General features: G+C 50.0%; 1 protein-coding gene across 3 annotated transcripts; it reads right to left on the bottom strand.

Annotated features, from left to right (window-relative positions):
• Window positions 1-287: 287 nt before the first annotated feature.
• Window positions 288-23340, bottom strand: PDIA4 (protein disulfide isomerase family A member 4). Of its 3 annotated transcripts, none has more exons than XM_035254487.3 (10): window positions 23009-23340; window positions 18119-18296; window positions 15856-16061; window positions 12850-12988; window positions 10249-10385; window positions 9857-10015; window positions 5751-5902; window positions 3095-3251; window positions 2366-2599; window positions 288-1418 (listed from the first exon to the last, which is right to left on the bottom strand). In XM_035254487.3, the coding sequence occupies exons 1-10, from the start codon at window positions 23094-23096 to the stop codon at window positions 1003-1005; spliced, it is 1866 nt and encodes a 621-aa protein (XP_035110378.3). In that variant the 5' UTR covers window positions 23097-23340; the 3' UTR covers window positions 288-1002. The 3 variants fall into 3 exon arrangements, with proteins under 3 accessions (XP_035110378.3, XP_035110376.3, XP_035110377.3); XM_035254485.3 differs by having other exon boundaries at window positions 3095-3254; window positions 10166-10371; XM_035254486.3 differs by having other exon boundaries at window positions 10166-10371.
• Between the last annotated feature and the right edge of the window lie 4393 nt (window positions 23341-27733).

Below are 27733 nucleotides of genomic sequence, written 5' to 3'. Positions count from 1 at the left end.
AAGCCCCTGTGATGAAACGAAACTCATGTCTCACTCAAATGCCCTGGAACCCTTATGGCACAGAACCACGTCTATACACAGGCTGGTCTAGAGGGGCCCAGACCCCTGCAGAAGTGCTTGGGAGACCTCTGAAGTCCTCAGCCTAGGTCAGGACGATCCCCGCCCATCTGTGTCCTGCAGAATGTGGGGGCTACATGCCAGGCCTCTGCCCGGCTTCAGCTACACACCGCTCCTGTCCCACCCTAAAGCTCCCAGCACAGAGATGTTTTCTAAAACACTTCTTAAGGTTCATTTTTAATAACGTTTTATTCCACTGCGACCAGCCTACTCTAGCTTTTCTACCACCCTGCCGTCTCCGCGTCTGAGTCCAGGGTCCTTTCTGCTCCAGCACTGGGTGCTCTAAGAGGTGGGGCTGCCACATGGGTGGCCTCTCTCTGGAGCTGAGCCCACTCTGGGGAACCCTGCACCTGGACCATGTCCCTTTGCCCACGTCCTTGGTTTGCAGGGAGACTGCCTGCTGACACCCAGACTGAAAAGGCACCCCAGGCAGAGTGCTCAGTGCCAGCTTCCACTTTGTGCCGAAACAGAAGAATCAGAAACACACACCAGAAGTCCAATCTTCTACACTGACGAATTCCTCAAACAACGAGAAACAGAGAGTAAAATCAACATGATTTGGCAAAGGGTTTTTAAACCTTAAATTAAAAAAGAAAACATTTTCACACAGAATAATTATCTGCTTTGAGGAAATAGTAATTAGAAGGTGTAAAAAAAAAAATCAAACCCCAAATAATGATAAAAATAGATGTATCCTCTGTAAAAATCTGGACTAAACTACTGAGTCATTGATGTTATTCAGTATTCAGAGCATGAGGTGAAATACCGAAGTATAAAAAAAGGAATCCGAGATACTGCCATTCGCTGCCGGCCTTGGCGTGGGCGCCCTGACCACGCGCCACACAGGGCATCTGCTTGCTCCCACCCTCTGCAGACCTCAGGCCTTCAAAGCTCTTCCTTGGTCCTGCCCAGTTTTGTGGCATGTTCTTCTATAAACTTGCTCAAATGCTCCAGATCTCTCTCTCCACCCTCAAATTTAACTGGGTTCTTTTTGTCCCCACTGGGGGCGAAGTAGATGGTGGGGAAGCCCTCCACCTTGTAGCGGTCGCTGGGGACATCATTGGCGGTGGCGTCCATCTTGGCGATGACCAGGCCCTTCTGGCCCTTGTACTTCTTGCCCAGGCTGTTGTACACAGGCTCCAGCTGCTTGCAGTGCCCGCACCATGGTGCGTAGAACTCGATGAGGACGTCCTTCTTGGGGTCCATCACAATGGAGTCAAAGGTCTTTCCCACCACGACCCTGACAGGTCCCTTGTTGTTCTTGGGCACTGGCTGGGATTTGATGACTGGCTTCAGTTTCCCTGCCAAGGAAAGCAAAGCAGAGGAGGGGGTGTCAGTGCTGAAAAGGGCAAAGATTCTGGGGCCTTCTCTGGACCAGGCAGTGGGGCTGGTGTGGCCACCAGAGGGGTAAGACATAGGAAGAGTCTCATCTCCAAAAGCCCCCTCCCAACAATGGGCTGTTTATTTCTCTGGCAAGATGCTATCCTCTACTCTCTCTGTCCCTGCAAAGGCCAGAGAGGCTGAAGGTGGCTCCAGCCAAGCCCTAAGGGGCCATCGGGTCCTGCCAGGGAGGCCATCATAAGAGTCGCTGCCCAGGGAAGAGGTGGTCCTGGGAGCACGAGCACTAAGGACCCAGGAGCCATAGTGGGGAAGTGCCAGGACAACCCACAGACATCAGAACAGCATGGTCTGCCCACAACGTGGCTGATGCTGGGGACCTGGGGCCATGTGCTCAGCCAAGATCAACAGAGGCTCTGTTAAAAGCCGCAAAGCAAGGTGGCCGAAGGTGAAGAGGCTCGAGTCAGGCTCTGAAGCCAGAAGGGGTGTTCAGCGCACCCAGACTTCACCCTGTCTGGGCTCCATCTTCAGATGCCCCCTTCTGCACACCTCAGCCCTGGTCCCAAATTTTAGCACGTTGGCGCTGAGTGATGCTAGGTAAGCCCTGTGGTGGACCCCAAATCTTGCTTTTGCTTTCAAAGGAAACACTGGAAGAACTGCTGAGAAAAAAAATAGTAATACTTGCAAATGTTCCTTCTTCTACGCTGTTCTGGTGCCTTGAGTTCGGAGTCACACCCGACCCTTCTCTGGACAAGCAGCAGAGGGTCCCTCGGGGGCAAAAGGGGGCTTCTGGCTGACTTGTGGGGGCATCATACCCATGGCCAGAGCACTAGATGCCCCACAGCCTGTCTGGATTTTGTGTGAGGAGCACAGCAGCTGAAGGGAGATCCCAGCCCCAGTCACGGCTCACCTTTTTTGAAAGCAGTGACAAACTCGCGGAGGGTGTCAGAGTCAAACTCCTCCGGCTCCATGGCAAACTTCTTCCCGCTCTCGTCAAGGATGGCAGCGTTGACGTCCTCCCCGCTCTCGCTGAGCCCCAGGTCCTTCACCTCCCCGGCATAGTCCTCCTCATCCGCGATGGCAAAGGTGTACTCAGGGAAGTCCTTGGCCACCTCTAGGACTTTGCTCCGCCAAAACTGAGTTGCTGAAAGGAATCAAGGGCCGTGAGCCAGGCAGCCACACAGAGCACGTCCCAGCTCAGACTCCGAGGTCAGGCTTCAGGTGCTGTCACTAATATTCTGTCAATGCTCAAGCCCTGGATTTGCCTTGATTAGAGGGAAATGCGCTTCTGGAAAAGCCCCACTTGTAGCAGGTGGGGCACAGCTGCAAGCTCAATAGGCCCATAAGACCTGTGCCCAGGTGGCATGGCTGCCTGGGGCCGGGGCTGGTCTAGTCCCAGCTCTTCAGCCTCTGAACTCCTCCAGGTCTCAGCTACCTCAACCCTAAGAGGGCTCTGGACTTGAATCTAAGGTCCCCTCTTGCTAAAAAGGGAAACCACCAACCTGCAAGGGCCCCAGGCTGGGATTTCTGAGTGAGCCATGCACATACAGCCACACCTCCCTGAATGCTCCATCTTGCCTAAATGGAGGAGTCTGTACCCCCCCGGCCCCCGCCACAAGTCTTGGTGGGGACCCCTTACCAGCTCTGTAATCAAAGCTGAAGTCCACGCTGTAGTAGACAACCACCAGGGGACGCCTGGTGTAGCGCTTAGCATCATTGGAGGCCTTGCGGTGGCCGACCAGGGGCAGGGCGTGCTTCAGTACGAAGTCCTTGATGGCCAAGTCCTCAGTGGATCCCTGCTTCAAAGAGGGAACAGGTGAAGGGGCCACCATCTCCCCACCCGCCACTGTTCTTGGGTACAATGTTTGAGGGACTTCGGGGGAGTGGCTACTTTGAAGGGATCAGTCTCAGGAGGCAAAACACCCTGGGCGTGACCCCACTCAAGCACACCCAGTAATTCCCTGCTATCTTTCAGGGCTCCTTTCCCTCTAGTGGACCATAGATGGCTTCTTGGGAAAAGGCAAATACCTTGGCCCTTTCTTTGAGGGCGTGGGCTTACTAATCCCAAAAAGAGACCACTCAAGGTAGGCCTGGCTCTGGGTGGACAGGAAGGGTTACCACGGACTAAGCTATGTGGAACTTTCCACCTTTAACTGGTACAATCTTCACAACAGCCCTAGGAGGCCCACTTCACATATGACAAGGTGAAGTGAGACCCCAGTTCACGCAGCTGGTAGGCGGTCCAGTCTTGAAAAACCACCCCTTAACCTGCACACTACAGCATAGCGGTGTTGCCTTGGGGAAGAATTTGGAGCCGAACAAAGATGGCTGGCTGAGACCCTCCCTTCCTCCCTCTGGAGAGGGAGGCTGGGCTGCAGAGGGCTCTGCACAGTCTGGCCAGGCAGCTGTTCCTGGACAGGTTCAGCAGTGTAGCTTGTTCCAGCTGGACCATGAAGGTTTCTGGGAGGGATGCTTTAGTGTCAGGTGAATCCAGCTCTGATTTCACACAGCACTGGTGACCAGCTGTGCACAGCGGCAGGTGCTGAGCACGAAGGCTCGGGTAGGCAGCAGGGTGTGCTCATGCACGCATGGTGTCCTGAGGGCTCACACTTCACAAGGACTTGAGTCCCCCACAGACTGCCCTCCAGAAGTGGGCACAGCCAGGTCAGCCACCTGCCCAAGGCTGTACAGTCAGCCCATGAGCCCAAGGGCTCCTGTGGAGATGGGACACTCAGGGAGGGGGTCTCACGTGGCACTAAAGAGCGGGAGGGCCCCGCTGGTGGAATGGGAGCAGAGGCACCCAGGGAGGAGGCAGCAGAGACTGAGACGGGGCACGAGGCACAAAGAGGGCCTGGCATGGCAGAAGTGGAGGGTGGGATGTTCTGGAAAGGTGGGAAAGGAAGGTCTGGGAGGCCACGCTAAGGCACAGATGATCTGCCTATCTCCCAGGTGGCAGGAGAGCCATGGAGTCTTTAACCATGACACTGCGCTGCATGCACTTCGCTCAGCAGGGAAATGCCAGAGGAACTGGGAGCAGCAGCACTGTTCCCAACAGACACAACCACACAGATCTTTAAGCGTCTACTGAAAGCCATAGATCCCTTTCCTGGAACATGCACAGAGCTGTGTCCGATTCTTGGGATCCATGGCCCCCCAAGCTCATCAGGACCCCTCTTTGGACCCAGGATCTTATCTCTGGATGGAGGGAAGAGAAGCTGGGGGGGGGAGAAGTCACAGCAGTCATTGTGAGTCTAGAGAAGAGGCAAGCTACCCTAAGCCTCCAGTTGGCAGAGAAGCAGATGGGATGGACGCACAGACCTTGAGAAGGAGTGACAGGACTAAAGACTGAGAAAGGAGACAGAGGATGGGGGACTGAAAGATTCAGGTTGTGCTATCCAAGGTACTGGTGTGTTCTGGTGCAGGGCCCCAGAACTCCTGTCCTGTCATGCCCCTTCCTCCAGGTCACATGCCCAAACAGCCAGGGGCCTGACACTACAGGGCCAGTAGGACCTGGAAAGGCCCCTGCACCCCAATCTCAGCTCTGCTTCCCACCTGGAGCTGTGGGGTCCGGGCAGGGGTTAGGGAAGGTAGAGTTCACTTCTCTGCAGCCCAATCTCTGTTAAACAGAAGCTTCAGACTCAACATATAGGATCCTTCCAAATCTGAGATCAATTCACTGAAGTGCAGGGCCCTGTCTAAAGCACTCAGGAGGCTGAACTGGCCCCAGGCTCCCCTTGGACTGGGAACTCCCACTGCCCCTCTAGGGCTGAGTGTGTCACACTCTAGGAGGATGAAGTACAGGAGAACAGTAGTGGAAAGAAAAGGCAAACTCCACCCACCAAGCTCAACAGCTCTCTCTGGTGAACAGAAAAAGCTGCTGTCCCTCCCTAGCCTCCGCAGCCCGAGCGGCCCCAGCAAACATGGCTTGGCCTCCACCAAGCACCACATGCTGGCCCAGGCCAAACCCACAGTGGAACAGGTGCTGAAGGGAGACTGGTGATTGCCTGTCAGGAGGGACAAAGGGTGGCAGCAACTGTTCTGGCAAAACCAGGTGGAGCTCTGCCAGGCCCCAAGACCTGCCAGGTGTGCAGGAGCGCCAGCCTTGTCCCTCCAGCCAACTCAGACCACAGCCACCTTCAGAAAACATGTCGGGCGAGGAGAGGGCGCTGGAAAAGGAGTTCCAGACCTTGCAGACAGAGCGATATCTCCACATTTGAAACCTCAGAGGTGGCCCAAAGCTGAGTCCTCCCACCTGCTGGGTGCCTGAGGCTGGCACGGCAGAGGGCCCTGCTCACCTGAACGTCCATCACGTGGCTCCGGGGCTCATACTTGGACTGGAATTTCTCAGGCTGCATTACAACCAACTGCCCCTGGGAGACTTTCAAGAACTTTGCTATTTCTGTGCTGAAAGTGTGGTGAAATTTGTAATCTTCTCGCAGGTTGTTAGCTGAAAAGTTAACAGAATGATGTTATTTTTTAAACCGCCTAAATGTCTGAGATTTAATTTATTACCCACATCAGCCAAAGAAAACGTTCTGAAAATGACCACTGTGGGCCACGCGCAGTGGCTCACACCTGTAATCCCAGCACTGGGGAGGCCCAGGTGGGTGGATCACTTGAGGCCAGGAGTTTGAGACCAGCCTGGCCAACATGGTGAAATCCTTTCTCTACTAAAAATACAAAAATTAGCCAGGTGTGGTGACACAAGCCTGTCGTCCCAGCTACTTGGGAGGCTGAGGCAGGAGAATCACTTGAACTGGGGAGGCAGAGGTTGCAGTGAATCGAGATCATGCCACTGTCCTTTGAGCCTGGGTGATGAGCGAGACAGTCTCAAAACGAAAGAAAGAAAAAAGTCACCACCATAAATTGTGTGGACAAAACACTTAAATGGACGTTTGTTTTTAGAAACCTGGTACAGATATAACATCTAAGTCCTAGCTGGGTGCGGTAGCTCAAGGCTATCATCTTGGCACTTTGAGAGGCTGAGGCAGGAGGACTGCTTAAACCCAGGAGTTAGTTCATCTATTCATTTGACACAGGCTCTGTCACCTAAGCTGGAGTGCAGTGGCGTGATCTCTGCTCAATGCAACCTTTGTCTCCCGGCTTCAAGCCAATTCTCCTTCCTGCCTCAGCCTTCTGAGCAGCTGGGACTATAGGCATATGCCACTATGCCCAACTATGTTTTCTATTTTTATCGAGACAGGGCTTCACCATGTCGGCCAGGCTGGTCTCGAATTCCTGACCTCAGGTGATCTGCCCGCCTCGGCCTCCTAGAGTGCTGGGATTACAGGCATGAGCCACTATGCTCAGCCAAGCCCAAGAGCTTAATACCAGCCTGGGCAACATGGTAAGACCCCATCTCTACAAAGATAAAATAAATTAAAAAAAGAAGAGGGTCGGCCAGGCGTGGTGGCTCACGCCTGTAATCCAAGCACTTTGGAGGTCAAGGTGGGTGGATCACCTGAGGTCGGGAGTTCAAGACCAGCCTGACCAACATGGTGAAACCCCGTCTTTATATTAAAAAAGAAAAAAGAAAAAAAAAAGAAGAGGGTCAGGTGCGGTAGCTCACACCTGTAATCCCAGCACTTTGGGAGGCCAAGGCGGTGGATCACAAGGTCAAAAGATCAAGACCATCTTGGCCAACATGGTGAAACCCCCGTCTCTACTAAAAATACAAACAGCTGGGCGTGGTGGTGTGCACCTGTAGTCCCAGCTACTCAGGAGGCTGAGGCAGGATAACTGCTTCAACCCAGGTGGTGGAGGTTGCAGTGAGCCGAGATCGCACCACTGCACTCTAGCCTGTGCCTGGTGCCTGGTGACAGAGCAAGACTCTGTCTCAAAAAAAAAAAAAAAAAAAAAAAAAAAGGAGTTCACTGAAAAACAGGGCCAATTTGCCAGGACCTGCTGTCTACCGATGTCTATAAGCAGCACAGATTCTCTGGCAGGCAGAATGTTCTGGAGCCTGTGTGAGAAGCACACAGTCCTATATCCCTATGTTGAGTTTTCATGTCCAGCACTCTTCGTAGGGGTTTAAGTTTCCCCTCCTTGGGTTGGTGGGCTGCCTGTTTGAGGGCTGGAGCTCTGAATGAAGTTCTTTAGCTAAAGATACTTTTACCTAAATCTGTGAAAATGCAGGATGAAACCCCACGGTCTGAGGACACCTTACAACAGGGCTGGGCAAACTTTCTGAGAAGGACTAGAGTGAGTAGTTTCAGCTCGAAGGACCACGTTGCCTGTCGCAGCTGCTTAACTCTGTTGCTGCAGGGCAAAAGCAGCTGGACAGGGTGTGAACAAATGAAGCTGTGTTCCAGTGAGATGTCACACACAAAGACAGGCCATGGCCGGACCGGGTGTGTGGCCCACAGTGTCAACCCCTACCACCCTAGACCCTACAGATAAATGCACCTTCAGTCTCTCCTATTCTCCTCCCCAAGGCATCCAAAGCTCATCCTGGGCCGATTCTGAGATGTGGTGTCACTCTACCCTTGAAAGGCTCTTGGACTAGCGGTTTGTGACTCCCAACTGGGTTATAGGACACACATGGCTGAGATGGTAAAGTGTGTTTTTGGGAGGGCAGGGGGTGGAGGAACAGCCTGGATAAGCTTGTGGCTTTCAGAGTCAGACAGACTTAGATTCAAATCATAATTTTGTGACCTACTAACTTTGTAGCTTTAGGCTTGTTAGTTATTAACCTTCTGAGCTGCAGGTCCTTCTCTACAACAAGGGTATTAGAATCCACTAAGGCCACATGGGCTGGATGCTGTGGTTCATGTCTGTAATTCCCACTTGAGCCCAGGGGTACAAGACCAGCTTGGGCAATGTGGCAAAACCTCGTCACTACAAAAAATAAAAAATTAGCTGGATGTGGTGGCACTCACCTTTAGTTCCAGCTACTTGGAAGGTGGGAGAATCACCTGAGCTGAGCCTGGGAAGGTCAAGGCTGCAGTGAGCTGAGATCACGCCACTGCAGTACAGCCTGGGCAATTGGAGTGAGAACCTAGTCTCAAACTAAATAATGCCCCATCTATCTAAGATGGCGCCTGTTCTAAGCCTCCAGGTTTCCCTGGGATTTGTAGTCACTTGGCTTCAGGTAGAGACAGACTCGCACCAAGAACTTCACTTCCCGCCCCCCAGGATCACAGACCCTTTGATCCCACAGCCAGCCTCTCTGCTCCAGCCCTGCCAGCCTGTCTGTAAACACCTTGTGTCCCTGGGGCTACCCCCTCTCTCATGGCCCGAAGACCTTTTTCATAAGCAGACAGGCATAGCAGGCCCAGTGACTCTTGCCCCATCTGTAGCCCTAAACCCGCACATGCCAAATCACAGACCCTGACTCTCTGACTCCTTGGAATGCGGTGCCAGGCCTGCCTGAGGCTCACTGCACTGGAACCTGCATTTTAACAAATTCCCCAGAGATCTGCATGCACATCAATGCGAGTTAACTTGTAGTCAGACTTAGGGCTGGGGACTCCCCTGCTGCCCATAATCCTGGGTGGGTTGGGGTTTCCTTCTGCAAGTTTCTTCCTGACGAATTAGGAGTGAATAACAAGGCCACCTAATTAACAGACGAAGGGAACTTAGCTCTACAGGTTTTATACAACATTAATCTGCATTTGACATATGCACAGTTGCATTGTACAGCACTAGATTAGCACTAAATGGCAAGCTGTGCATTTGAAAGATTATAATTAGTGCTTAACACAGAAAGTCAGGCTGGTTTTGGTGGGGGGGAGAGGGTGGCACTCAGAAGACATTGATATAGATGGTGAGGACCCTGAGTACACCTGTCCCCCGGCATCAGGAGCCAGACTTAGGCAGATGACGGATGTCAGGGCTGGGCCCCTACCCTTGGAGAACGCTATTGCTGACAGCTGTTCGTAGTCACTTTACTCCTCAGGCTAGCAAGACTAGCATTTATTACGTACTTAGCATTATCAGGCACGTTGCTAAGCACTTCATCTGCATTATCTCAATTTAATAACCTCTCGGAAAGACCACCACCTTGGGCAAGGGACCACCAGGCTGAGTCATTGCCTGTGGTCACAGTGATAATAACTGGAAGAGCCAGGACTTAAAAGCCAGTCTGATTCAGAAAACGGTACTTCACAGCCTGAAGACCTTCCCTCTAGCAGAAGGGCTCAGGCTCTGGAAGGCAGACATGGAGCTGGGACCGGTCTGACTGTGCCCCTCCCCTGCACCGAGGTCAGGAGGGCCACAGGGGACTCCTCCAGCCCCAGCCCCAGCCCCAGCCCCAGCCCCAGCCCCAGAATGGGAAGCTTCTTCCCACAGGTAGCTCATCAAACTACCCTCAACGATGTCCCAGGAGCTTTCTACAAAACCAGGCGACAACCGACGGCCCAGGGCACGCACATTTTGTTCAGCCCAAAGGGCCACAACTCACCGGCATCCTGGTACTGCTGATAGGCTGGGTCACTCTCCCCCTTAAAGGCCCCGATGATGATGACGTCGTCTCCATCCTTCAGGAACTCCTGGACCTGCTTCAGGGTCAGAATCTCCTTGGAGGGAGGCCCGGACTGCTCAATCATGTAGTCAACGATTCCTGGGAGCAGAGCACACTCCTGAGCAGGGACCCTCAGAACTGCTCACCTCCCGCAGCCCATGCCTGCCAGCTCCCAGCACCTTCCAGAACAGCTTCCTGCCAGGGACCTTCCCTTCCCCACAGTGGTGGGAGAGAAGGGAGTGGCCATACCGTATTTTTCTCGTGGGCCGTTGTAGTCAAAAGGCCTTCCTTTGCGGAAAATTTTCAGGGTGGGATAGCCAGAGACATCGAACCTCTTGGCCAGGTCTGTTTCTGCGGTGGCGTCAACCTTTGCCAGGGGAATTGGAGGAGAACGCTTGCTGAGCTCCTTGGCGGCCTTCTCATACTCGGGGGCAAGTTTCTTGCAGTGTCCACACCTGCCAAGAGGAAACTGGTTTGTCAGGGGTTCATTCTAGTGTGGATTCACTTTCTAGCTAAGTGAGCTGCAGAAACCCATCCTGCGCTCCCCAGTCACCTGGCCACATCCAGTAAGCCTCCAAATGCCTCCTAGACCCTTAGGCCCTCGGGCCCTCTTGCAGGACAGACACAGGCTTCATCCCATGGCATTTACACGGGGGGCGGAGCATGTGTACACACCCGCACAGGACACGCTCAGACAGGATGTTAGTAACTGCGGCAAGGGGGAATACATGGGAAAGGCCAAAAGAGACAGGGTTCTAAGGAAGAGGACTTGGTTAGGGAGTTGGGAGCCAGCAAGGATATGTCACAGATGGCTTCAGAGAGGGAGGAGCAGTGGAGCTGGGATCCAAGGGAAAGCAAGGAATTAGCCAAGAGCCCACAGGAGGTGGGGTGAGAGGAGTGTTGGCAGGTCCAGGTAACAGGAACAGAGTCATGGAGAACAGAAGAGCGTCACAGACCCTCCTTGACACAGACCACCCAGGGAGGAGATGAGGGAGAGTCCCCTGGAGTCAGGACTGCGTCACACAGCCCATCGCCCACAAGAACTGGCCAGGCACAGTGGCTAACACCTGTAATCCCAGCACTTGGGGAGGCCAAGGTGGGCAGATCACCTGAGGTTTTAAGTTTGAAGCCACCCTGGTCAACATGGCAAAACTCTTGTTTCTACTGAAAATACAAAAATTAGCCAGGCATGGTAGCAGACACCTGTAATCCCAGCTACTCAGCAGGCTGAGACAGGAGAATTGCTTGAACCCAGAAGGCAGACACTGCAATGAGCTGAGATCATACCACTGCACTCCAGCCTGGGTGACAAAGTAAGACTGTCTCAAAAAAAAGGATCACACCCAACTGGGGTCTGACACACACTATCTTATCAAAGTCTTTAGGACACCCAAATGAATTAAAGGGTGCATCCTGCAACTTCAAAACCATTTGCTGGCTGGCACTGGCTCATTCCTGTAATCCCAGTGCTTCCAGAAGCTGACGCGGGAGGGTGACTTGAGACCAGGAGTTTAACCCGGGGCAACATAACGATACCTCATCTCTCTAAATATATATTTTTTTAAATTAGCTAGCCATGGTGGCATGCACCTGTGGTCCCAGCTACTAGGGAGGCTGAGGCAGGACAATCAATTGAGCCCAGGCTGCAGTGAACTATGATAGTGCCACTGTATTCCATCCCAGGTGACAAAGCAAGGCCTTATCTCAAAAAATCTCAGAAAACAAAACAAAAAAACAGCCTCTCACAACACACTCACACACTCACACACACACACACACACACACCCCACATCAAAAGACCAAAAAACTATTTGTGAATAAATGGATAATCATCCTCTGAGGCATCATAAACCAGATCAGGGAACTCGCAGTACATGCCGAGTGTGTGCTCTGTAGCAACCTGGCTCCTGAGTGAGAAACAAAGCAGCCCGCCAGTAAGACGTGCAACCACCGCTCTCCCTCTCACACATCAGGCCAGGGCCCCGTGTGTAGCAAAACAAGGGCCTGTATCTCCCAGCATCACAGGAGGGTTTGGAGGATGTCCCATGTGTCCCAGATGCCTCCTTCCTTCTCTCCCAGCTCATTCCTTCTCTAACCATCCATCTGTCTTCCCTTTTCATCTGTATACCCAACAACTCCCAGGTTTCTGCTGCAGAATCCTTGGCTTCATGTTTGGGCTTATCCAGCCATTGTTGGAACAAGAATATCCTGGTCCTAAACCTGACCCCACTGTGCAGAAAGTGCGACCCATCCCCTGGCCTGTTCATCAGCCATGGCCCCCACCTGCTGGTTCTAGGCCCAACAGCTTCCTCTCCTGCTGGCTCTCCTGGGACTCACTACAGAACACACCCACCTGAGGCAGTTCTTGCTGGACTAATGGTCAGACATACCAGGACTGCTCAGGAATTAGAACCATAGGTGACCCACCACAAAGTCACCAAGATAAACAGTATGCTGGGCTGTCTCCTGGGAAGGCAGATGGTCTCTCCTGGAGCTAGCCCTCTCCCTCAAACTATCTTTCTTCCGCTCTACTCTGACTGCTCCCGGCTTATCCACACACGCCCAGTTATGCCTCCCTTCCCTCCCCTCCCCTCCTCACAAAGCAGACACCTCAGTTCCCCAAGTTGGGCAGCTCAGACCAGCCACTCTGGCCACCTTTCTGTCTGCCATCTTCTTTCCTTTGGGTCCCTTCTCCACCCCCAAGAATGGACTACTTGGCAGCTCCTTCCACATCCACTCCCCCAACAGCTCCCTTACGGCCATGCTTCTTCCAGAAGACCTGGCACCTCAACCCTGGCCCGCAACTCATGTCCACCTTGCTCCTCTGCTGTTCCTGCCTCACAGGCAGGGGCCTGCTGTCTGTGCCTGCCACCCCATACCTAGTGCCCACCCAGAAGGGTACTGAATACAGGAAGGGCCTGACATCACCTTACCATGGGGCATAAAACTCCACCAGAATGATATCTGCATCGTTCACAACTTCATCGAAGTTCTCTTTGGTCAACACAAGTGTTACTTCTGGTGGAGGCGTCCAGTCGGGCTGGGAGACCTCTCTGACCTTGGCAACAATTTCTGAAAGAAACCAAACAAGACTGAGCACACAAGGCCTGAAGTGGCAGGCTTCACCTCCCTCCTGAAGCAGATGGGGAGGGGGGAAAAGCAAGTGTCGGGACCCACAAGAACAGATGTCCGATTTCCTAAAACACGGCCACATCCCTGCAGTGTTGGAAATACAGTTGAGTCAGAAGATTCGCTGTTTCCCAGCATTGTCCATCGATCTCCACAGCCTGCAGCCCTCTCCAGATGGCCTAAGACTTACCGATGATCAAGACTTCCTTTACCATGATAACATATGCCTATGGATACAATTGTGGGCATCTCCTTTATACATACAAAATGTATAAATATTTAGTCATTCACATCTAATGTTACTATATTACATACCTTGTAAGATGTGTGCAAAAAAAAAGGAAAAGTTAAGAGGAGCAGTAGCTCCCACTGCTCAGGCTGCAATGGCATTACCTGAGAAGGCTTTAAAAATGCTCATCTGTGACCTCATCTCCCCAGAAATGAATTCCAAGAGTGGAACAATATATTCATACAAAAAATGTGCCAAGCAGTTCTTAGGACCAGTGGTTGCAAACTGTCACTCTTTCTCCCCACTGTAGAATCAACCAAGGAACCAAATCTAAAACCACTTCTGCAAAGCCGCAGTCTTCAAACTGAAACATGACAAGCACCTCACAGCATGAAGTGTCTGTCCCCTGCCCCTAGCCCACACTCAGGGGTTCTGAGCCAGTTTACACGTAGGAGGCCCGTTTACCAAAACATAGCATACACTGCTCTAAAGGTTCCAAAATGGCCATGTCTCTCACAGTCACATGTTAGCCACAGACGTCCAAACACATATGCCTATTTACTTTGCAACAACAGACGTACTCAACTTTCAGGCCAGGAGTGGTGGCTCATGCCTGTAATCCCAGCACTTTGGGAGGCCGAGATGGGTGGGTCATTGGTGGCCAGGAGGTCAAAACCAGCCTGGTCAACATGGTAAAATTGTCTCTACTAAAAATACAAAAGCAGGTTATGGTGGCATGCACTTGTAATCCCAGCTACTCAGGAGGCTGAGGCAGAAGAATTGCTTGAGCCCAGGAGGCAAAGGCTGCAATGAGCCAAAACTGTACCACTGTACTCCATCCTGAGGCACAGAGCAAGACTCCGTCTTAAAAAAAAAAAACAAACCTTTCACACATGCTTTTAAGTATACAAAATATCTCTGAACAACACAGAAGAAACTTGTTACACTTCTGTGTAGTACCTTCTTAGAGGGGAGCTAGATCACCCAGGTTCAGGGAAGAAAGACTATTCATTAGTCTACATCTTTGAATTACCAAGTATATAAACATATTACCTAGTCAACAGACAAATAAAATGTAACACTAAACGTCAACGCAAGTGACTCCATTTTCTTTGTGTACCTCACAATGCCTCACAATGAGCTCCACTGCTTAAAGGAGCAGAGAAGAGCCTCTCACACCGCCTCAGAGATGTGATCTCAGACCTCATCCAACTGACACCATGCTCCACAGATGAGAAGCTGAGGCCTGGCAAGGGGAAGGCACTAGTCCAGAACACAGGCCTATCTTATAAGGACCAGAAGTCTACTGAATGTTCTTTCCTCTACTCCACACTGGGAAGGGAAAAATGCAGGCTTATCTTTTTTTTGTGCCAGTGATTAAGAGAGATATGGCCTTGCTAAAGGATACCATGATTTTATTGGTTCATTTACTTAATAAAATTTATGTAGTGGCTAATGTGAGCCAGGTAGGGATCCATCATGCCAGATTGCAGACATCCATGGAGAACCCCTGGATGTGGCTCTCTGTGCCTATGGTTCTCAGCATATGGGTTTGAGCTGGTAGCAATGGTGAGCCCTGCATGCCTATAAGAAATGCAGATTGTCTGGCCTGACTTGTGCTGTATCTGGGCTAAACGTACTGAATCAGAAAATCTGGGACTAGGGCCCAGCAATCCAAATAAGCCCTCCAGGTGACTGATGCTTGCTAAACATTAAGAACCACTGCTCTAGACCAAAACCAAGAACCTTGGCCTCTCATGTCATTTCCTAACACTCTTGCTATTTACTTATTTTTTTGAGATGGAGTAGTGCTCTGTCGCCAGGCTGGAGTGCAGTGATGCGATCTCGGCTCTGCCTCCCAGGTTCAAGAAATTCCCATGCCTCAACCTCCCAAGTAGCTAGGATTACAAGTGAGTGCCACTATGCCTGGCTAGCTTTTTGTATTTCAGTAGAGATGGGGTTTCACCATGTTGGCCAGGATGGTCTCGATCTGACCTCGTGATCCACCTGCCTCGGCCTCCCAAAGTGCTGGGATTATAGGCATGAGACACCGTGCCCCGCCTTCATTTATTTTGTGAGACAAAGTCTCACTCTGTTACCCAGGCTGGAGTGCAACAGCACAATCTCGGCTCACTGCAACCTCCACCTCCTGGGTTCAAGCAATTCTCCTGCCTCTGCCTCCCAAGTAACTGGGATTACACACATGAGCCACCACACCCAACTAATTTTTGTATTTTTAGAGATGGGGTTTCACTATGTTAGTCAGGCTGGTCTTGAACTCCTGACCGCAAGTGATCCAGCCACCTTGGCCTCCCAAAGTGCTGGGATTACAGGTGTGAGCCACCGGGTCTGGCCCATTTCTTAACACTCCTGACCAAGTCTTGAGTTGCAGAGTCTGAAATGCAATGATGCCTTCTGCTGCCCCAAGAACAAGTAAACATTCCAGAGGGCTAGGGCTCTTAAGAAAGTCAGTCCCTGGTACCCTCAACATTTCTTCCTCTATTACCCAAATTCCCATTCCCTGCACTTTCTGTTCCTGGGGGAAGGTGTTCTTCCTTCACCAGCTCAGGTACCAGCTCACCTTCCTGGGTCCTGGAGCCCTCGTAGTCTACAGCCTGCCCCTTCTTAAGGATCTTGATGGTGGGATAGCCACTCACATCAAACCTGCTAGCCAGCATAGACGCCGAGGTTGCATCGATCTTAGCAACAGGAATGGGAGGATCATTATCCTTTAATGTGTTGGCAATTTTTTCATATTCTGGAGCAAACTGCTTGCAATGTCCACACCTAACAATCAGATTAGGGAGGGGAAAAACATTAAGTGTACCTATGGAAAGTTAAATCCAATGATACATACTGCTGTGGTTTGGATGCAGTCTGTCCACACCACAATGTTGAAATCTGATCCCCGATGTGGTAGTGTTGGGAGGTGGGACCTAGTGGGAAGGGGTTTAGGTCATAAGGGTGGATCCCTTATGAATAGGTAAATGCACTTTCAGGAATGTAGCTTCAAAGAGCTTGGCATGGCCCGGCGCCGTGGCTCATGCCTGTAATTCTAGCACTTTGGGAGGCTGAGGCAGATGGATCATCTGAGGTCAGGAGTTTTAGACCAGCCTGGCCAACATGGTGAAACCCTGTCTCTACTAAAAATATAAAAAATTAGCTGAGCATAGGAGTGGGTGCCTGAAATCCCAGCTACTCAGGAGGCTGAGGCACAGGAGAATCACTTGTACCTGGAGGCGGAGGTTGCCAAAGACAAGACTGTTGCCCACGCTCCAGCCTGGGCAACAAGAGCGAATCTCAAAAAAAAAAAGAGCGCAAGCTTGGCTTCCTCCTCACCATGTGATCTCTGTACGTGCCCACTCTCCTTCCACTTACTGCCAGGAGTGGAACCAGCATGAGGCCCTCACCAGAAGCTGAGCAGATGCTGGCACCATGCTCCTATCCTTCCCAGCTGGCAGAACCGTGACTGAAATAAATCTCTTTTCTTATAAATCACCCAGTCTCAGGTAGTCTGTTACAGCAAAACAAAATGGACCCAAACACAAAAATGAGAACTTTTAGAAATATCTGCAGTTAAGAGAGACACAAGAAAACATAAAGAAGTTCAAAGTCAAACAGGTCCAGGTTTAAATTCCAGCTCTGCCATAGGCAAATACTTTCAACGCCTAAAGCTCAGTCTTTGGCTGGCACGGTGCCTCACGCCTGTAATCTCAACACTTTGGGAGGCTGAGGTGGGCAGATCACTTGAGCCCAGGAGTTTAAGATCAGCCTGGTCAACATGGAGAAACTTCATCTTTATAAAAAATACCTTGGGAGGCTGAGGCAGGCAGATCACTTGAGGCCAAGAGTTCCAGACCAGCCTGGCCAACATGCTGAAACTGTCTCTACTAAAAATACAAAAAGTAACTGGGCGTGGTGGCAGGCATCTGTAATCCAGCTACTCGGGAGGCTGAGGCATGAGAATCGCTTGAACCCAGGAGGTGGAGGTTGTGATCAGAGATCATGCCATTGTACTCTAGCCTGGGCAGAAGAGTAAAACTGTCTCAAAAAAAATTTTTTTTAAATTTCTCAGTTTTAACTTCAAATATGGTAAATATTGATAAACATGACCCACATAAAGCTCTTCGAGGTGCTCACTTTTTTAGAGTGTTAAAGGATCTTTGAACCAAAAAGGAAGAAATCTGATAATTTATGAAAGAGTATATCCTGACTATTTGGTCTCAGAAGTGAAACAGGGAGAGCAGGAGACAGAAAAGCAAAGCAGGGGTCATGAGATACAAAACAGCAGAGGAGAACTAAGGGAGGAGAGGAACATGAGAGCTCTAATGGACTGTACCAGGAGGGGTAATGACAGTAAAAGAAGTGGGGATGCCTGACTGGTCCCCCACAGGGCCTTGCTGTGTAGTAAAAACTCTACCACACAGGCCAACAGCCTGCACTTAGAGCAGCTGCCTGAGCACCAGCCATTGAGGGAAGAGGAAGGCGGGTGGCCTGAGACAGGTTGGGGCAGAATCTGTAACAAGGACGTGTCTGTTACCAACAGAGGGCTCTGTGTGATTGCTGCTTGGTAAATGCCTGTCCCCCAGCTGTGACCATCAGAGGATGTATTCATCTTTAACCCACTGGACTGAGACAAGAGGACAACGCCTTCCATGAGGGCTGACTCACTGGCCGTTCAACGCAAAGTGGTAGAACGACTGAGCTGCCAGCATTCCTACAGCTAGAGTGCAAGTTCCTGCACCCAGACACTGCCACCCCCGGGGTCTGGATGACCTGGTGAGGGGCTGAGTGCACGGAGCACAGCGCTTGTCCACCTGCAGGAACGAGAATGTGGTCCTTACCACGGAGCATAGAATTCCAGCAGCACCGTGTCTTTGTCAGCCACAAAATTATCAAAGTTTGCATCATTTAGGACCAAGACTCCATTTTCTTCCTTAACTTCCAAGTCGTCGTCTTCCTCATCATCTTCCTCCTCCTCCTCCTCTTCATCCTCAATGGTATTTTCTTTGTTAGAAGAATCTGAGTGGAAAATGCCCAGACTGGTTAGAAACCTGGTGGTGACTCTTCTTAAAACTTTCCTAAAACCCATACGCTTCGGAGTGTGTCATTGAGTCCTAGGAGGTCCCTGGGGTGCCCACCACGTGACTGGCTGGTGACATCAGGCCTCCCTCATGGCAGCAATTCTGTTCTAAGTTTTCCACTTAAAATTTCATTCAGAGGGAAGTCATAGCTAAATAGTATTTGAAAACCACAGCTCTAGAATATAAAGTCCAAATGTCCCAGCGAAAGTTGGAGGGCAGGACAGGTTACCCTTCCAGAGTCGCAGCCGCTGCCTTGCTCTGCAAACCTTGCCCTGATCCCAGAGAGTCTCAGCATCGGCCACCTCCTCCCTACTCCCCTGTACCACCCTCTGCAATCTTCCCAGGCCTCAGGCCTGTAGCTGAGGCTCCGCTCTCTACATCCCACACTGTGAGTTTCAGAGGCACTGCATTTCACGATCCCCCCAGCTTGTCTGTGTTCAACATTATTGCTCACTGATGTGCCTCCTCCTCCTCACCCTGTATGCTTTCCACAGGCAGGGCCTCAGGAACACCTCCCATGAACAAATTACCTGCCTGGCCCCAAAAGATGACAAACAGGAAATGAGTACTCAATCTTGACTTTTCATTGCAGAGGATGGAACACTAATTCCATTTCTGAAAGGGGGTGGCATTTGACCTCATACCCATAAAAAACAGCCTTTGGGGTTTTATAATCCTTGAGGAAAAGGCTCAAGGGTGAAGGGGAAGAGGGTGAGGAATCACATTTTACTTATAAAGGTACCTCTGAGTAATCTCCGGGGCAGAAGTTATTTTGGGATGACAAACATAGAAATCAATGAGGCCAATATGTATCAAAAATTACACCTTTGTTTGGAAGCTAAGTTTTCTTCCTAGAATGTGAGAAATTGTGTATATTTACTTGTTCAAGGTTCAATTTATTTATTTATTTATTTTTTGCCAAATCACAAAGAACATGGAAATGCTGTTTTTATTAACTAGGTTCTCTGGCCACTATCATACCAGTAAACAGAACTGGACACAGTGAGCATGGTAATTTCATTAATGCTGATGCCAGAATGTTTCCAGGGGCCAATTACTCTTTTCTGGATATGTGTCCCAGGAGGTAAATGAACACTGCTAGTTATTGTTTGGGCCTGTGGATGAGGTCAGGGCCTGAAACCTGCTCCTGGGATCCTTGAACTCCTGGGGCTCATCAACTCTGATGAAGGAACCCTGCGTGGACTTGTGGCTACTTGGACTGGAGGCAGGCTGCACCCGCCCCACATGGCCGTGCTCCTCCAGCCCACTCCTTGGGTCTACGTGGGGCAGGGGGAAGGGAGCAGCTTTGCTCATCACCGTCAACATTTACCAATCTGCAAACATTACAAAAAAGCCAACAAGAAAGCCCAGCAGCACATCAGTCATCCCGCTCGGCCCTTCTCCTTTGAAGCATCCCACAGCTTTTCCTGACTTGCACATTCCTGTTCCAACTTCAGGCCTAAGCTCCTCCTTTGTCGGGGGAGGAGAAACAGCTCTAAAATGCCAAAAGCAAACCCACCAATCTGAGATGAGCCTCTGCCTGCCTCCCCCTCCACAGCAGGAACTTCCCAGGCACTGTCAGAAGTGCAGGTGGCAGAGGAAGCCAGCCTGGGCGCAGGCCCATCTCCTACTCTGGGGTCTCAGGACTGTGTGTGTCTGACCGCACAGGCAGGGGCCAGGCTGACATCTCCCGAAGGAGGAGAGGGCAACCCAATGTTCCAAAGGTTTGCTGGTCTCCCTTTTCAGATCATTCTAGACCCCTAAGAGGGAGAAAAAAGAAAATAACTTCTGCTCTGGGCTATTTAGAAAATCTTGCCCACCACTCTATTTACCTGTGTCTTAGAAAGAACCATGTGAGGATACACATCTTGCTCTGATGTCATTAACTAAGACTAAGCCCAAATATTAGGTTGGTACAAAATAATTGTGGTTTTTTGCCATTTTTAAAAAATTAGTTAGCTTCATAAACTAGCAACCAGCCAATACTAAAGAGTTTCTATTAAACACAGAAACAAGAACTGTGTTGTCAGCTATGGTATCATTACAGCTGATATTTATTATATGCGCCAGGCACTGTGCTGGGCTCCTAAACACGCCACTTCACCCCTTAAGGGAGACTGTATTACAGGTCCTCTTACACTTTGCAGATGAAGAAACTGAGATGCAGGGAACTTCAGTCACCTGTCCAAGGATCACAAAACCACTTAGCGGAGGGTCCTGACCACTTAACGGCTATGCTATATTGTCACATTAGATTTCCTTCTCAATACACCCAAAGTTTTTGGTGGAATCATTTAGGTTTTCCACATTTTTATGGCTCTGAAAATAATTATGTCTCAGGAATGAAAAGAGGAGGGAAGTTTAACAGTTCCTTAGCATGAAACGCAGGTGAATTTCCACTTACTTTTACATCTAAACAAACCAATCCCACAAAAAGCAGACAACAAACAGTATCAGAGTATTTTCCCTTCCTACCGCAGCAGGAAAGCAGGAAGGATGTGTAGGGCACGGGCACCTTCTAACCTGAGACACGGAAAGTCATGCAGCCTGAGGCTTAAGCCGTCAGGGCTTACCCTGTGTTTAGTAACCGTGTTGGGGGAAGGAGGGCATCTGGGTGCCAAGACACCACTGAGCTGTTCGAATTTAAAATGTAACAGAAGCAAAAAGGAAACAAACAAAAAGCCTCAAGACTTGAAACATTTGAGGGGTGGGGTAGTGCAGCCCTGAAATAAATCTGTTGGACAGGTAATCTGTGAATCTATGACAGGCTTTGACAATGAAGGGCCGCCTCCGGGATGAGAAGGGGTCAAGGTAAGCCCATACCGTGGCTCACGCCTGTAATCCCAAACACTGGGAAGTTAAGGCGGGAGGACTGCTTGAAACCAGTTCGAAACCAACTTGGGAAACATATTGAGACCCTATCTCTACCCCCGCCCCCTCCCCCCCCAAAAATCAGCCAGTCCATAGCTTGGCGCTTTCAAAAACAAACAACAACAACAACAACAACAACAACAAAATTAGCCAGGCGTGGTGGTGAGCACCTGCGGTCCAAGCTCCTTGGGAGGCTGGGCAGGAGGATCCTATGTGCCCAGGAGTTTGAGGCTGCAGTGAGCCATGATTACGACACTGCACTCCAACCTGGGCAACAGGGGCAAGACCTTGTCTCCAAAAAAATTAAAAACAAACAAACAAAATAAACGGAGCTGGACGCCCCAGAAGGCCTGCCCTTGACCATGATGACCTTTGGGATTCCTAGGCTCACCCCAGGAGTAACTGCTTCCCAGGGACTCTACTGTGTTAGTGACCTCTGACCCAAAGGATAAACTTGCTGGTCCTAATAGCTCCTAAAGCGACTCTCCCAGGCCTCTCAAGAATCCCCCCAAAACAGAATCACTGGATCCAAACCCTTAAGACAGTGCTATCGTACTTTTTCGCTATGTTCCAAAAAGTACCTTCCAACCACACTGGTCCTCAAACTTCACTGTGCCTCCCGAGGTTAATTCTGGCTGTGTCTCAATGGAGAACTGACTTAAAACGCAGATTCCGGGGCCCACACCTGCATTCTGCTTCAGTGTATTTTGGGTATCTGTATTTAAATAAGCACTCAGGTGATTTGGGTAAAGGTTTCAAGACACAAATTTTAAGCAGCCCCGCTATCTGGTTCCTTTCAGCAGGTGTTTTTCTCGCGGAGTATAGGTTTTCACTTCCTTTCCTATTTGGGCAAAGACTCTCTGAATCAGTGACCCACACAGAAGTTACTCAATGTGTTTGAAAGGGTATAAAGTTCACAATTTCCCTACACACTAATATTAGAAAAGAGTGTATATTTATGTTGGAACAAACTCAGTAGGTTAAAAAGCTAGTGATTAAAAAGTCAGGGCAGAGAGAGGTTAAGACCAGTACCGGGATACTATTCTCTAAGAATGAGGACCTTTTCTTCACTGGTGCTTCCTCATCTTCAGAGTTCTCTTATGGTTGCCGTTAGCTGATTTCGAAGAAAAACGCAGGAACCACGACCAGTGGCTGTTATTATTCCGCTGGAGTGAGCGCTTCATAGGCAGGGACCACACTCACCATCTTTTCCTCCCAAAACCCAGTGCAGGGACTGGCACAAAGTAAATAGAAAGCGCAAACCCAGCCACCCCTTTCTCCCCCGAACCAGCATCTTTGGATTAATCATTTCCAAATCTGCAGACCACACTTTAAGAAGTAAAATGCTTGCTGCTCCAAAGAACTCACGCTTGGTTCTTCACGCCCTCGCCCCTTCTCTACAGTGGCTCCCTGTCCCTTCCCACTCCCTGGGCGCGTTCGCTTGGAGAGTCGGCCTGAACCTAGGAAAATCAGCAAATTAGGGACAAGGAGCCAGCTGCAAAAAAGGCGCTTTGCAGCCCTCTCCACGCCTCGGGTGACAGGGCGCTTCCAGGGAGTCGGAGCCCAAGAGACTCAGCTTTCCTCTCCCGGGAGCCCCAAAGCGATCCAGCCACTGCCACCACCCCCGCCCCTTCAACTCCGCCAAGTTTGCCCCGGGCTCCGAGCCAGTCGCTAGTTCTGGGGCGTACCGCCCACCAGCCGGGGTCGCAGCGCCCGAGCCCCAGCACAGCTCTGCAGTCCCCGCAAGGACAGCCAGCCCCACGGAACACTCGTGCTCACCTTCGTCCGGGCCATCGGCGCCCGCCACGACCAGCAGCTGTGCCAGCGCCAGGAGCAGCAGGAGTAGGCAGACTTTCCGGGGCCTCATGGTGACGGGGGCGGAGCGCGGCCTCCTAGCGTCCGCGACCGCTGCGCGCTCCGAGTCTGGCCTACCGCCCCTCGTTCCCGAGCGACGCTGGGGGGCTGGAAAAACCCACGGGAAGTCGGCCCCGAGGAAGGGCGGGGCGCGGAGGAAAACACGGGCCGGCCAATCCCAGTGCGACGCTGGAGCGGACCGTGCGCGCCTCAATCGCGTAGAGACGGCTCGGCCACTCTAGGCCCTCCTCCGTTCTGCGCGCGGCCCTCGACTGCGCGTTTAAAACTCCGAGCCCTAACATGAGGTGCCCCCTTCTGATTGGCTGCGCCACGACCACCAATCAGCGGCTGCCACTCGGTTTGCCCGGAGCGCACAGGCCCAGAGAAGGAGCGGGGGAGAACAAAGGCGGAGGGCCGGGCACGGCGGGGGCGGGACTTGATACGCCTCGGGGCGCGATTGGCCATCGGTGCCGGGGGCGGGGAAAGAAGAGGCGGAGCCTGGGAAATGTGAAGTGAGGCGGGGCTCGGCTCGGCTCGGCGTCCTGCGCTGGAGCTGGGCTGGAAGAACAAGAGTCCGTACCGGAGCGGTGGGGAGCAGGGCGGTCCTAGCAACCCGCCGGAGCTCTGGGGCGAAGCACAAGCCTATCTGTTAGTGGGAGGAGGGCAGAACGGGGCTTCCAAGTCGGCTACATGTTCTTGGCTTCTTAATTTCTTTTTCTGCTCGAGCAAATGAAAGTTTGCATTTCCCTCCGGATTACTGAGCTAGAGAGCGGGGAAGCATGCAATAAAGTGAATCCAGACTAGAATTTGGGGAAGCCTCCCTCCAAGATTTCATCTCGGAGAAACAAGCCATCAGATTCTTGTCTAAACTTTGCTTCGTCTTATTTGATCCTGTAGTGATTTTCTGCAAAATGAAATATCAGATAAGCAATCTAGTGGTTTACACAGATCTGAATATAAGCTTGAGGTTTTCCCTCTTGACCACTTTGGAGAAGAAAACTAGGTTAAGATGATGATTTTTGTATGTCAGGAAAGAAGCCTGTAATGTGTGTTAAGTCTGAGACTTTTTTTTTTAAACACCTGAGAGTTTTAAAGGCAAATGGGGGGAAAAAAGAAAAAGAATAGAAACCTGAGTTCAGGAGTATTTTCTCGTGTGTGCAGATTATTACGTGAGAAAGAAAAAAATGGGTAACTCTCAGACCTTAGCAATTAAAATATTTAATAATTTTTTGTTGAACGCCTATTAATCTGATTGTTCCTGGTCAATTTTTTAGGGCAGGACATTGTGCAGCTAACTCTTAAACTACACACTGACTTATTAGAGTACTGTGAATGTCGGCTATCAGACAGTTCAATATCATATTATTTTATTTTTTGTTTTATTTTTTGAGACAAGAGTCTCGCTCTGTCGCCCAGGGTGGAGTGCAGTGCTGCCATCTCCGCTCACCGCAACCTCCGCCTCCCGGGTTCAAGTGATTTTCCTGCCTCAGTTGCCCCAGTAGCTGGGACTACAGGCGCCCCGCCACCACTGCCGGCTAATTTTTGTATTTTTAGCAACTAAAGGGTCTGGTGCGGTGGCTCACGCCTGTAATCCCAGCACTTTGGGAGGCCAAAGCGGGCAGATCACGAGGTCAGGAGATGGAGACCATCCTGGCCAACATGGTGAAACCCTGTCTCTACTAAAAATACAAAAATTAGCTGGGTGTGGTGGCACGTGCCTGTAATTAAAAAAAAAAAAAGCCATATTCTTCAAAAAGACAGATAAGTCGTAGTTCTCATCTTCTTTTTTCTTATGACTCTGTTAAACTGAGAGGAATAAGGACCCCATTTGCACAGTTGTGGGACAAATACAATTTCACTGGCCCTTTGTTGATACAAAGATGGGAAGAAAACACTTAAAATGCTGTCTATATATGTATATAAACACACACATATCTTGTAGAAATTAAAGTAACAATGTTTGTTTTAAAAGCATTTAGGGCAGGTGTGGGGCTTACACCTGTAATCCCAGCACTTTGCTAGGCCGAGGAGGTGGGTGGATCCCCTGATGTTGGCTGTTCAAGACCAGCCTGACTAACATGGTGAAAACCCGTCTCTACTAAAAATACAAAATTAGCCAGGCATGGTGGCATATGCCTATAATCCCAGCTACTTGGAAGGCTGAGGCAGGAGAATTGCTTGAACCCAGGAGGCAGAGGTTGCGGTGAGCCTGAGATTGCACCATTGTGCCAAGATCCCGCCATTGTGCCAACATTGTGCCATTGTACTCCAGCCTGGGCAACAAGAAAAAAAAAAGAATTTAGAGATGGGCGTGGAGCCTGTAATCCCAGCCTTTAGGAGGCCGATGTGGGAGGATTACTTGAGGCCAGAAGTTCAAGACCAGGCTGAACAACAAAGTGACATCAACCTCACCCTCCATCCTACATCAACTCTCTCTCTATAAAAAGAAAGAGTTTGAGGATGCAGTTAGCTCTAGGATTGCACCACTGCACACCAGCCTCAGTGTGGATGACAGCTGATATTTTGTTGTTGTTTTTTTAAGACAAGGTCAGACTCTGCCACCCAGGCTGGAGAGCAGTGGCACGATCTCAGCTCACTGCAACCTCTGCCTCCTGGGCTCAAGCCATCCTCCCACTTCAGCATCCCAAGTAGCAGGGACTACAGACAGTGTGCACCACCATGCCTGAAGATCCCATCTTAAAAAAAAAAAAATCTTGATAGTCCTTGATATTTTATTATTGAATAATTTTTACAGTGCCCTTTTTCAAACTACAGAAGTATTTAGGTGAATTACATTAAATTGTCATGTGCTGGCTTCGGCAGCAATATATTAAAAAGAAAAAAGTAAATGGAACAATGCAGAGATTGGCTGCTGTACAAGGATGTCACATAAATCTGGGAAGTGTTTCATATTTTAAAATGAATAGGCCGGGCGCAGTGGCTCAAGCCTGTAATCCCAGCACTTTGGGAGGCCGAGGCGGGTGGATCACGAGGTCAAGAGATCGAGACCATCTTGGTAAACATGGTGAAACCCCGTCTCTACTAAAAATACAAAAAATTAGCTGGGCATGGTGGTGCATGCCTGTAATCCCAGCTACTCAGGAGGCTGAGGCAGAACTTCCTGAACCCAGGAGGCGGAGGTTGCAGTAAGCCGAGATCGCGCCATTGCACTCCAGCCTGGGTAACAAGAGCGAAACTCCGTCTCAAAAAAAAAAAAGAATAAATAAAAAATAAATTGTCATCAAAGCTGATTTCATTGCTATTGTACAAAAAGCCCTAAAGAAAGATATATAGTCTTTTTTTTTTCTATTTTTGATATGGAATCTCTTGTCATGCAGGCTGGAGTGCAGTGGCACGATCTCAGCTCACTGAAACCTGCACTTCCTGGGTTCAAGTGATTCTCCTGCCTCAGCCTCCCGAGTAGCTGGGATTACAGGCATGCACCACCACACCCAGCTAATTTTTGTATTTTTAGTAGTGATGGGGTTTCACCAAGTTGGCCAGGCTGATCTGGAACTCCTGACTTCAAGTGATCCACCCACCTCATCCTCCCAAAATGCTGGGATTACAGGTGTGAGCTGCCGTGCATGGGAAAAAAAGGCTGATGCCCTCCCACAAATCAGACTTCTGTATACTGCTAAATTCAGGAGAAAAACTATTTCTATGCAATGAGGGCAGGAAAAGGAATCATATCACAGTTCAAACTTGCCTAATATAAGATTAGACAATGAATACCTGACATATTAAGTCCTAGTTCAGGACATTATCATTTTATTTAGAAATCCGGAGAATCATTTATGTGGCTCAGGCCAAAATAAGCTAAAGTAAAAAAAAAAAAAAAATTCTTTTTTTCTTTTTGAGAGTCTTGCCCTGTCGCCCAGGCTGGAGTGCAGTGGCACTATCTCAGTTCACTGCAACCTCTACCTTCCAGGTTCAAGCAATTTTTGTGCCTCAGCCTACCGAGTAGCTGGAACCACAGGCACGCACCACCATACACGGCTAATTTTTATATTTTTAGTAGAGACAGGGTTTTGTCATGTTGGCCAGGCTGGTCTTGAACTCTTGACTTCATGTGATCTGCATGCCTCAGTCTTCCAAAGTACTGGGATTACAGGCATGAGCCACTGCACCTGGCCTAAAATACAATATTTATTTATTTATTTTCAGGCACAATCTCACTCTGTCACCCAGGCTTGAGACCAGTGGCATGATCTCAGCTCACTGCAACCTTTGCTCCTGGGTTCAAGCGATTCTTCTGCCTCAGCCTCCCAAGTAGCTGGGATTACAGGTGCACATCACCACACCAGGCTAACTTTTGTAATTTCAGTAGAAACAGGTTTTCACCATGTTGGCTGGGCTGGTCTCCAACTACTGACTTCAGGTGATCCACTCACATCGGCCTCCCAAAGTGCTGGGATTACAGGCATAAGCCATTGCACCTGACCTCATAAAATACAATATTTAAAAATTTTCATGTGTCTTACGTATTTTTTTAATCCACTTGAAAGAGTCTTTATAAATCCCATGAAATCAGTGACTAAACCTATGTCTCTTACTGTCAGACAAGGGAAGATAACCATGTACTCTCAAAGATTATTCTTTCCCAAGGTATAATTAAAAATTCATTGATGTGTATAAATACCTTAGTGT

Source organism: Callithrix jacchus, chromosome 11 (genome assembly GCF_049354715.1).
Source record: "Callithrix jacchus isolate 240 chromosome 11, calJac240_pri, whole genome shotgun sequence".
Taxonomy (NCBI): domain Eukaryota; kingdom Metazoa; phylum Chordata; class Mammalia; order Primates; family Cebidae; genus Callithrix; species Callithrix jacchus.
The sequence above is the reverse complement of the archived record's forward strand: the minus strand, read 5'-3'. Positions and strand labels throughout refer to the sequence as shown.